This window comes from Thamnophis sirtalis, unplaced genomic scaffold (genome assembly GCF_051295495.1).
Source record: "Thamnophis sirtalis isolate CommonGarterSnake01/CBP01778 unplaced genomic scaffold, rThaSir2_p1.2 scaffold_13, whole genome shotgun sequence".
Taxonomy (NCBI): Eukaryota; Metazoa; Chordata; class Lepidosauria; order Squamata; family Natricidae; genus Thamnophis; species Thamnophis sirtalis.
The window spans coordinates 36,214,513-36,226,195 of NW_028261393.1; the positions used below are offsets into that span (position 1 = coordinate 36,214,513).

General features: G+C 43.2%; 1 protein-coding gene across 2 annotated transcripts; it reads right to left on the reverse strand.

Moving 5' to 3' along the window:
- Window positions 1-761: 761 nt before the first annotated feature.
- YIPF6 (Yip1 domain family member 6) lies at window positions 762-11,291 on the reverse strand. 2 transcript variants are annotated; one of them, XM_014060747.2, is made up of 7 exons: window positions 11,197-11,291; window positions 8,729-8,857; window positions 8,039-8,117; window positions 7,736-7,778; window positions 6,631-6,756; window positions 5,804-5,961; window positions 762-2,534 (listed from the first exon to the last, which is right to left on the reverse strand). In XM_014060747.2, the coding sequence occupies exons 1-7, from the start codon at window positions 11,257-11,259 to the stop codon at window positions 2,419-2,421; spliced, it is 714 nt and encodes a 237-aa protein (XP_013916222.1). In that variant the 5' UTR covers window positions 11,260-11,291; the 3' UTR covers window positions 762-2,418. The 2 variants fall into 2 exon arrangements, with proteins under 2 accessions (XP_013916222.1, XP_087583123.1); XM_087726997.1 differs by lacking the exon at window positions 11,197-11,291 and adding an exon at window positions 8,952-9,519.
- Between the last annotated feature and the right edge of the window lie 392 nt (window positions 11,292-11,683).

Here is an 11,683-nt window from a genome sequence, read left to right on the forward strand (position 1 = left end):
ATCACTTATTTTGTTTCAGGTTAATTGACTACTTTTAGAGATAGCATATTGTCTCAATGAAAACAAACAAAAACCTATAAATGTATTTTTTATCCAGAGCCTACAGAACAACATTCTTTTGCCATGCAACTCCATTTAAATGCTAGGATTCAAGTCAGAAGACCGACACCAGCTCCCCTTTCTGAAACTGGTTGTCCTAATGTTGAGGAGTGGAGATATTTTAAAACAACCAAACCAGCTGTCAGGGTCCCAAGTAACGCACTCATAGCAAGCAGAACACCGAGACAAGCAGGGTCCTCAAAGAACGGGTTTATTGAACATATCATATTGGAACAGACTGGTGAAAACAGACTCTAAAGGTTCCCACGGTTTTCACACAATTAAAAGTTATTCCCCCTTTCCCAATCAGTCAGGTGGTCCAATCAAGGTGCTATCTGGTTGCTTGGAAACTTCACTCCTCCTCTTTTGGGGGAATGACCTTGGTTCTCAGGGGAAACTGTTTTGTCCTGGCTGCAAAACCCCAGCTATCTCTATTCCCCATTCCCTACACCTCAGCTCCACTGTGGCAGCACTGAAGCCTCCAAGATGGTCTCAGTCAGGCCAGCTTCAGCGCTGACACCGTCTTAAGCAGCTGTTGTCTAAAAAAAAAAAAGCTAAAAAGCAAGATCCTTACCTCTGGTTTTGACCAAAAGATTTCCTTTTCAGCAAACCTATTCAATTACCTTGTGAGCACACACACAAAATGAGTCACTTAAGTCTGATTCAAAAGAAAACTGTTTATTTGTTAAATGTACATGTTGCCCATCTCACCTCTAAATTACCATGTAAAGTTTTATTTCCAGGCCAAACCTGGAATAACATATATTGATTAAGAGAAGGATAAAATTCACATTCGTGCCCAATTAGAATGATATATGAAATAAAGTTTCACCATAAAGATTAATTTTAAAGGATCCAGCAAGTATTTTAAAAAGAACTTTCCTTACATAGAGATTACTTAAATTCAGGTTGTTAGAAGCAGAAATATACCTTAAAGAGGTCTCCCCACAGATACCTTCACATTGGAACCGAAATAATATTCCATATCAACTTGCTCTTTTCTACATTTGATGGCAAACAAAGCTAGGAAAACAAAATCATTTATCCCAGACTTTATTTACTTGAGAAACAAAAGACCAATAGCTGGAATTTTAGGAAAAAATAAAAAGGGGCCTGTAAAACCCATAGTAAAGAAAAAAAACTGCAGATATTTTCAGTAAGAAACACAGAGAAGCAATTTATATATTATATAGAACAGTTTTTACTCTTCAAAACCCCCGACAAGTGTGCAACAAAATAAACTTAATTTAACAGGTAACATAATAATACAAAATAAGGTATCACACAGTGTGAATTAAATTGCGTATCACTAAGCTGTCAGCTACCGCCTACATCTCGCTAGACAAGAACAAAGAATTTCGTTTCAAGAGCAGCTTCTCCCAGAGACTTCACAATGGATGTGAATGTGCAGAAACCAGGAATTAGTTGTGCCACACCTTGCTACATAAATAAGTTTCCTCATTTTGTAATTAAAAAGCCAGAACTCACAGAGAAAGCTCGTAGCCCTTTTCCCAAGTCAGACCAACCATCCCCGCAAGACACACGCTGCTGAAATCCTTTCTGATGACCAGACTCCACGCGGGAGGTCAGAAGTTGAACTTCATGTTTCCAGAATCAAGACCTCCCATACCAGAATCACTCAGCATCTCTACACTTAGCTGCTGATTATTCTGGTGCAAATCATTTCCCCCCCTCCTGCATTAAAGAGAGATTCAAGATCTCTTGTGGCTGATCTGGGCCAAACGGCGTTATTCTTGTCTTCTTCCACAAGACCGTGCGCAGGGAGCCAAGAAAGTGCACCAATTTGAACGATTAAAAACGGATGAAAAAAACTGAAAAAAGAGACACCTCTTTCTTGCACCCTTTCCTTTTCATTTTTGAGCAGTAAGTGAAATTGGATAACATTTCCCATCCCAAGAAATCAAATGTTTTGAAACTGTAAGACGGTGTTCTCCTAAAGACTGGTGGCCTTCTGATAAATCCGGTAACTGTACATAGTCAATATTTTCTTTTGTCAACTATCTTGATGGCCCAAGATACGATTGCATCTAGCCTTTCTCTTACTGGAGGCTTACGCAGAATCAGTAGAAAACAGAACTCAACAGGGGGAGGCATCAGTAGTGCTCGTCAAAGAAACCGGAAGGAGGGAGCTGGAGGCCTTCTGTGGCTTCAGGCGAGGAACCTGCCGCCCTTTTCAGAACATTCATTATAAATATTGGCAGAAACAGAGCAAGAGGCGGGCAGGTCACCCCCAGAGAGATGTTTTTCATTGGAAAGCAACCAAAACACCTTCATTCGTCTTTGCCGAGAGCGCCTCTGCTACGGCGTGAAGGTGAGGATCATCCAACTGATCACGAAGTAGAAAAGGAAAATGGGATAGACGACCAGAGCTTTGCGGTTTGGGGGTTGGCTGTCTGCCAGGAAGGCCGTAGAGGCTGGGAAAAGAAACAAGGGAGACCACATGATGGAAAAACAGTCATCAGGAATATAACACATCAAATAAAACCAGCCTCACGTCCATACACCCAAAATCCATGGCTCCTTGCCAGCCCCTGCCTCTTCCCTCCCCAGGGGGCAATACAAGCTGATGCTTGGATCTGGAGTGGATCTAGCCCAGGAGGGCTTGCTCAGACTGGCCAGGAGGAGACGGAGGAGAGAGCAGAAAGTCATCCCCTCCACTGGCCACAGGAGCATGGACGAAAGGTTGGTCTCAAGTTGATGCTGCAGGAAGGAAAGCTGGGCCCACCTGCAGCCTCACCATGAGGATTCCTGACTCAACTCCTTTCCCTCATGGAATTGGCAAGAGCTCACTTGGGAAACAATAATCATCTATTCTTTTTATTTATTTGCATCCCACCTTTATTGTTTTTACAAATAAATCGAGGCAGCGAATATACACCTAACACCCTTTCCTCCTCCTATTTTCCCCACAACAACCACCCTGTGAGGTGGGCTGGACTTGAGAGGGAGGGACTGGCTCAAGGTCACCCAGTCGGGCTTTCCTGGCTAAGACAGGACCTGAACTCAAAACTGCTTTTTTGCTAGTGCCTAGGCCCATAATGGTATGTGTGCCAAATGTGGCACGCCAACTGATTTTTGGCCTTTCAGAGGGCCGGGAGAAGCTGTTTTCGCCCTCTCGAGGCTTCAGGAAAGCCTCCGGAGCCTGGGGAGGGCAAAAACTCCCCCCACCCATGAGGGGTGGTAATGTGTGCATGTGCAGGTGGGCGGGGCGCATTGCATAGTGGGTATACGCACGTGTGTGCCCTTTGGCGATTTTGGCACGTGTTTACAAAAAGGTTTGCCATCCCTGGCCTAGACCAACTGAGATAATCATTACAAAATCAAAATCAAAATCCAAATAAAGAAGCTGCAGAGCTGTTCAGCTTTTTAATGCAATATTAATTCTTGTGAAATTTTAAATAATTTTGAAAACCAATGTGATGTACCGAAGAAAAGTGGACTAGTCCTGAGTAGACCCAGACTGAAGTGCCCCCTCAGCCTTAGAGAGCCGAAGGGAGACCTGGGGCCAGTCCTTCTCTTGGCCCAGCCTGCCTCACAGAGTGGCTATAGGAATGAAATGAGATCCCTGCTGAAGCCACCTTCAGATCATGCAGTAATGGCAGGATTATATGTACAGTAGGTACCTTGGATTCCTTCAAAAATTTAACAACTAAGGAAAGCTTCCCAAAACAAAAACATCAAAATGTTTTTAGAGTAAGATATGTAAAACATTACGGATTATTCTTATGCCAGTGAAGTACCAGTCCATTAAAATATAAATCTTAATTTCTATTAAAAAACAAAACAAAACAGGTTCACCTATTCTAATTGGAGTCAGAAGTAGCAATTTGCAAGGATTGTTGGGAAAACGCCTGAACTCGGCTCCTTTTCTCCTTGCAATCCTGCTTGAAAACAGAAGAGCAAAGAGAAAAGACGACAAGGGGATGGAAATATACATATACATACATACATACATACATACATACATACATACGTACATACATACATACATACAAACAAACAAAATTATAATCCAGATAACTAGTTGATACTAATAGAAAGCAAGTAAGATATACAAAAGTCCATAGAATTCTTGATCCCAACAAACAATTCTGCCCAGGACAAGGGCAGACTTTTTGGAAACAAAGCCTCAAGACATTCCAAGGACAATAGCATTAAAAATCAGAAGTCTGATAGCACCTCCCCCCCCCCCCCGGATGCTCTGAGACCTTCAAGACTAACTTGGGAGGCAGAAATGCTCAGATATTACTTTATTCTTATTCTGAGTCCTCGTGTCAAACTTCTTTTGTGTGAAGTTTGTCCTGGCATTCTTGGTGTTCTCCAAACTTGGCTGTCTCCTTGTAGACATCTTATTTCCCATCTAAGTAACATCATCAGTATGAACAAATGTGGGGTTTTCTGCCTCACTATATAAAGTACCATATTTTTCGATGGACCTTTTCCATCCCAAAAGAGGGTGAAAATCTGGGTGTGTTTTATATACTGAATACAGCATTTTTAGCCACCTGAAATCCCGCGCCGCATATCTTTTTTTTTTGTAAAAATGGACAAGCAGAGGGTTTGGGAGGCCTGCAAAGTGCTCCTGGGGGCTGGGGAGGGCAAAAGTGAGTGAAAAATGGGCCAGTTTTTCACAAAAATGTGGCTGTTTTTGCCCTCCCTGGCCCCCAGGAGCACTCTGCAGGCCTTCCAAACTCTCTGCACACCCCGTTTTTTGCAAAAAATGGGCCTGTTTTTCACCTCCCCAACCCCCCACCCATCGCATTTTTCTCCTCTACAGCCCCCAGGAGCACATTGCAGGCTTCTCAAACTCTCTGCATGCTCCTTTTTCACAAAAAATGGGGCATGCAGAGGGTTTGGAAGGCCTGCAGAGTGCACCTGGCAGCCGGGAAGGGTAAAAAGTTTTTTTTTTTTAATTTACCTCTTTAAAATCCTGGTGCGTCTTATAGGCCGAAAAATATGGTAGCTTGCCCTGTCAGTTTTTGTGGGAATATGGTTTTTTTCTTGATGTTCTGTGATTATTGTTTCCCTCTTAACTGCTTGTCTGTAATCTGTATAACCCCATTTCCCTCCTTTCTGCACCTCCACCACACCCCAATCTAAGCCATCCACTTCATGCTTTGGTGAAGTGAGCCAAGGTGGCGCAGTGGTTAGGGTGCAGTACTACAGGCCACTTCAGCTGACTGTTATCTGCAGTTCAGCGGTTCTAATCTCACCGGCTCAAGGTTGACTCAGCTTTCCATCCTTCCGAGGTAGGTGAAATGAGGACCCAGACTGTGGGGGCGATATGCTGACTCTCTAAAACCGCTTAGAGAGGGCTGAAAGCCCTATGAAGCGGTATATAAGTCTAACTGCTATTGCTATTGCTACTGCTATAGCTCTGAAAAGCTTGTGCCTTTTAATAACGTTAGTCAGAAGAGGGACTATTAACCTCTTTCTAAGTACTATAAATTTTGTAGCTATTGTAAACTAACATGACTCTCCTCCTACACTGCCTATGATACAGTGTTAGTGAATTCATTTTCTGCTGCTCCTGTTTTTTTAAACAAAACTTATAATGCAACCCATAAAATTCTGATCATCATAAACGCTGGGATTATGGTATGCAGATGAATTCAGGAATGACCCAATGGTCCTCGTTCCCATGCACGGAGATCGTTCTGACAGCTTTCCATTCCCAACTTACCTAGAGTTGACCAGCCAAACATTGTTATTACGACTAAAAGACGCACAATGAAACCGGCGGTCCCACTGTTCGCTAGCAGTATAAGCCTGCAGACCAAAAGAGCCACGGTGAGTGGCAGGATGCAATAGCCCAGGACACAAAGGCTCTGGAAGAAAGATCTGGGCGAAAAAGAGAGAAGTCCTGGTAAAGGATAATGTGCAGAGAAGGGAGAGACAAAGAGAATTATAGAACTACCGCAAGACAAAAGGGGGCCTAAGCCGTCTGCTATCCACCCGCCTGTCATTAAAAGATTTTAGAAAGCTTTCACAAAACCAATTGTTTTTAGCTTTCTCCTTGATGAGCAAGCTAGTAGCAGGAAAATAACATGTTTAAAATTATAATGTTTAAAGGCTGTTTTAAAAATTAAGATATTTAAATAAACATAACATAGGCTGCTTAAAAGCACTCTGCACTTTGGTTAGCAGGGCAGGATCCTTAAGCCACAGAGATGCCCCAACTTCTATGTCTTGGGCCTCCAGAGTCCCTGTTCTCAAGAGCATGCTACCGATCTGTTGCCCTTTTAAATAACAATAGTGTTATTTGCTTTCAATAAAGCCCAAACAGCAATTTAAGGCTTCAAGATAAAAATTCTGAATAAAACAGTCTACTTTTCAAGACCAGAAATTGCCCCAATCTGGTATGCCTTTATCATCCTCAGGCAAACTCTGCCTGTTCCTGAATTGAATTTGAATTGAATTGATTAGGTTTAAAGCAATTCTCATCTGGAGAATCGCCAAGGAAGTCAAACTCTTTCCCCACCCCAGAAAACAGCTCTCCTGGTCACTTACATGGTTCCTCCCAGGAGCTTGGAATTTAGTGTTATGACAACTGCTCCAAACCAGATGATAACAAAGACTTCTGCAAACTGAGGCCCTCTGTCCTCTGTGCTATCTGCCGCTCCTCCTTGAAGCATTCTAGAGAAGAGAAATGGATTAGGAGAAAGAAGCAGGCACCACTTTTCCGATTTATTTATCAGACAATCATTTAAAGGAAATAAATCTTTATTTACTGTTGTGCCACTCTTTTATTTCTCTTTATGATGGTCTGAGTATCCTTCTCAGACAAGAAATGTGGGACAGAAATATTGAATAAAAAATATGGCAGAAGCAGCCTTTAGCATCCCATCCCTTGGCCTAAGGCACAGAAGCAGCTTCCAAATTGGTGGGGTAGGTTTATAAAGGAAAGTTGGGTTGTAAGATCTGTAATTACCGTATTTTTTGGAGTATAAGGCACAGCAAGGTTTTGAAGAGGAAAATTAAATTTTTTTTGCACTCTGCAATCCTCCCAAAAAACGTTTTTTTTTAAATAAAAGGCATAAATAGCCTTTAGGCAGCTTGTAGAGTGCTGGGGGGGGGGGGCGACGACAAAAAACGACCCGTTTTTGCAAAAACGGGCCCATTTTTTGTCAAAAAAAGGGCATGGATAGTTTTTAGGAAGCTTATATAGTGCTGCTGGGGGGGGGGAAACGGGCCATCATTTCTGCCCTCCCCAGCCCCCAGGAGCTTTCTGAAAGCCTTCTAAAAGCTATGCACGGCCATTTTGGTGAAGGGGGCAAAGTTTCAGGAGGCAAAAAATGCTGTATTCACTGTATAAGATGCACCCAGATTTTCAGCCTCTTTTTTGAGGGTAAAAGGTGCGTCTTATACTTCGAAAAATATGGTAAAATGTTCAGCACAGAAAGAATGAAGTGCAGGCTCTTCTGCAATGTACAGATTTCAAGAGTCATATGCATGTTTACTAAACCAAGTCCATACATTTGGTTCTTGAAATGGTGTTCCCTTGAAATTTATAGTATGTACAACTGCTGCGTTGCATTTATATTTTCCCGTGAACGACACAATTTTAGAGCATTAGGGTGGGGAGTGGGGTGGAGTAAATAATATAAGTACTTACAGTGCAAGTAAAACACACAGGATTAATGGACCCCATAAATCCCCTGCAAAGAAATAAATCACACAGATGATTTCTACAAGGGAATGCAAAATTGATAACCCCCAAATGGCTATTTCAAAGCTCTCCCTCCCTCTTGTGTTACACTGTATTCTGAGGCAAGTATGCCTTCACAGAATTTAGCACAGTCTAAGGCAAGGGTCTCCAAACCTGGCAACTTTTAAGACTGTGGATTTCATCCACAAGTCTTAAAGTTGCCAAATTTGGAGACCCCTGTTTAAGGTTTTCAACATTTCTGGCACCTACAGTCTTTGAGGAGGGCGCTGCTTTTTTTGGGATACATGACATGGACAAATTTCTTTCCAACTGCTTTCAAATCCCGCATCTGAAAAATTCAATGAAAGTTCAGTCAAAAATAAGTTTAGGTAAGATACATTTACACAAGTCATAGCAATGCTAATTGCAGTGATTGAGCTGAATTTCTCTTTTCTTCTTTCTAGTGCTGGCAAAAATTTAATTTAAACCTACAGATTCCAATTTTGATCAAAGGGGATTTCACTAACCAGCTTCTTATTCAATCCTGCAAACTAAGTGATTCATTAAAAGTAGGATTGACACCTCAAGTGAATTACTTTTAAACTACAATAATTAACAATATGCAAATACATCTTCAAAAGCAATACAATATTCCAGAAAATCCTAACTCTGAAAGCTGACAAACGGACTTGAGACTCCTTGGAAATATTGCTTAGGAGAGAGCAAATTAATGCAGGTAGCAGAAAAACACATACAAAATTTATTTGTAACCAGGATAACTGTAATCTGACACAAAGCAACTGAAGTTTTTTGTAATGGCTTCATTAATATTGCCACAATAAACTGATTTATCAAAATCATCCAATGTTGATATCTTCAGATGTCTTATTTTTGCACTTTATTGCCAAAAATGCTAAGAGAAATCTGATGGAATTTTTTCCTTTTCACCAAGGTACTTACGACAGTCTCTTTTACTGGTTCATCTAATGTGGAATAGTCTTCATCCGGAGTACTAGAGCCCATAGGAACAGTAATTTCCCCTTCTACAGGGATATCTTCTGATATTGACACATCTGCAAGACCTGCAAACTGTTTACACAAGGTTTAAAAAATATTAATTATATCGACCAAGCAATTAATAAATAGCACAGCAGGAGTATTTGCATTTGAAAATATTTCGTACCTGATCAATCCCAGATAACGGGAAATATAACCAGAAGCATGCAGAATATTCTGATGTTTAAGAATCGCAAACATGAAGTGTCCTGAAGTGACCCTCATTTCAACAGTTAGGAATGGATGTAAAACAAGTCTGAATGCTGGTAGTAGGGTTGGAACAGCCATTCTGGTATCAGAGGGCTTTGATTTCAAGATGGTTTATGCACTTCTTACTACTTTTCATATCTGAATTCAGATATTCACTCAACATTGAGCCCAACATTTCTGTTGTTAAGTGAGTTTTGCCCCATTTCATGACATTTCTTGCCACGGTTGTTAAGTGAATCTCTGCAGTTGTTAAGTAACCTGTTGTTACGTGAATCTGGTTTCCTCATTCACTTTGCTTGTAAGAAGGTTTCAGAAGGGTATCACATGACCCTGGGTCCCTGCAACCATCATAAATATGAACTATTTTTTGAGCATCCAAATGACAATGACTGTGGGGATGCAGGAAACATTGTAACAGTGAAAAACAGTCATAAGAATTTTTTCACTGCTGTTGTAGCTTTGAATAGACATTAAAGGAACTGTTGTAAATTGAGGACTACCTGTATGACACCAGGGGCCAATCATTTTATTGTACATCTTTAAATCCTGTTCTGAGAACCGCACTGGAAGCATCTTCCACCTTTCTAAATGTTTTGAAGAGCAAAACACATGCAATTTTGCAAGCCACCTTCTTTCAATGTGTGTATAATTGCGGCCTATCCTTTTAACCAGGATTATCAGTAAAATAATTGCACAACTTTGGGAAAAGGACCAAATTATCTCAGAATTAAAGATACTGTTCAATCTTAATGTCCCATTTAGGAAACTCTGGACACCAGACTGTTCTCCAGATGTTTTCCAAAGATAGAAGGAAACTATTACCTAGAATGAGGACCCAGACTGTTGCCAACTAGATTAGATTAACAGAATTGGATATGTAGGTGATCTAGTCCAACTCCCCACCAAGCAGGAGGCTCTACACCACTTCTGACAAATGGCAGTCCAATCTCTTCTTGAAAGTCTCGAGTGATGAAACTCCCACAACTTCTGAAGGCAACTTCTGTTTCATTGGTTGATTGTTCTGCCTGTCAGAAAGTTCCTCCTCATTTACAGGTTGAATCTCTCCTTAGTCAGTTTCCATCCATTATTCCTTCTCTGGCCTTCAGGGGCTTTGGAAAATAGCTGGACCCCCTCCTCTCTGAGGCAGCCCCTCAAATATTGGAAGACTGCTCTCATGTCTCCCCTGGTCCTTCTCTTCACTAGATAAGCCATGCCCAATTCCTGCAACCATTCATCATATGTTTGAGCCTCCAGTCCCCTAATCATCCTGGTTGCTTTCCTCTGCACTTTTTCTAGAGTCTCAACATCTTTTTAATAGTGTGGTGGCCAAAACTAGATGCAGTACTCTACCTGTGGCCTTACTAAGGCATTATAAAGCAGTATTAACACTTCACTGGGTCTTATTTCTATCCTTTTGTTGATGCAGCCTAGGATTGCATTGGCTTTTTGTCGCTGCAGCAGCACATGGCTGGCTCATATTTAAGTGATAGTCTACTAGGACTCCAAGATCCCTCTCACAGTTACTACTATTTAGCCAGATACCACCTATGCTGCCTGGTGGTCCTTTAGAAAACAGCTTGAACTCTGTAGCAGCCCCTCAAATATTGGAACACTGCTATCATGATCCTTCTTTTCTCTAGACCAGACATGCCCAGTTCCCGCAACCGTTCTTCATATGTTTTAGCCTTCAGTCCCCTAATCATCCTGGTTGTTCTCCTCTGCACTCTTTCTAGAGACGACATGCTCTGTAAACCACTTGGAGGGGGCTATAAAAAGGACTATGAAGCGGTGTATAAGTCTAAGGCAAGAGGTCTTCAAACCCGGCCCCTTTAAGACTTGTGGACTTCAACTCCCAGAATCCTACAGCTGGCTGTAGGATTCTGGGAGTTGAAGTCCACAAGTCTTAAAGCGTCCGAGTTTGGGGACCCCTGATCTAAGGGCTATTACTATTCAACGCTATTCTAACCCAACCTGGAAAGTCGCAGAGGAAGAAAGGCGAGGACCGGAGCCTCAGCTTCCCACCGGCACAACAGCCGCTTCGAGCCCCACCAGCCGCCCCGCCTAATCAGCGGCGCTGCCCTCGGACGGAGCTCTCTGCCTCGCCGCCCCGGGCTCACCCTGGGAACGGCCCGCAGGCCCGCCGCCCTCGCCTCCCCTCCTACCAGTGGCTTCGTGGCTCCGTCGCCCGCCACCGCCTCTCCGTCCCTCGCCGCCGCCGCCGCCATCTCGATCCGCGGCTGTGGACCGGCGACGTGGAGATGGCATCATCGCCGCGCGACGGCGCCGGGGTGACGTCACTCGGCGGGGGTCCTCCTGACGCGAGGCCGGGAGGAGGCCCCCGGGGTGGGTGGTGACGTCATCACGCAAAAGCCGAGGGGAATCCGGGGATTCCCCGCGCTTTGGCGCTGGAAAGGCAGATTAGGAAGGGACCTTGTAGGTCATCTAGTCCACCCCCACGTCTCCCTCTCGTCGCTCTCCGATCGGCCCGGCAAGGGAGGCGCTGCCCAAAGGCCCAGCTGCGAGTCGGGCCAGGCTACAAAGCCCCCAACCAACCCCCGACCCCCGTTTCGCTAGGGCAGGTAGTCCTCGACTTACGACCGCAACGGATGCCAACATTTTCATTGCTAAGCAAATGACATTCGTCCCGCT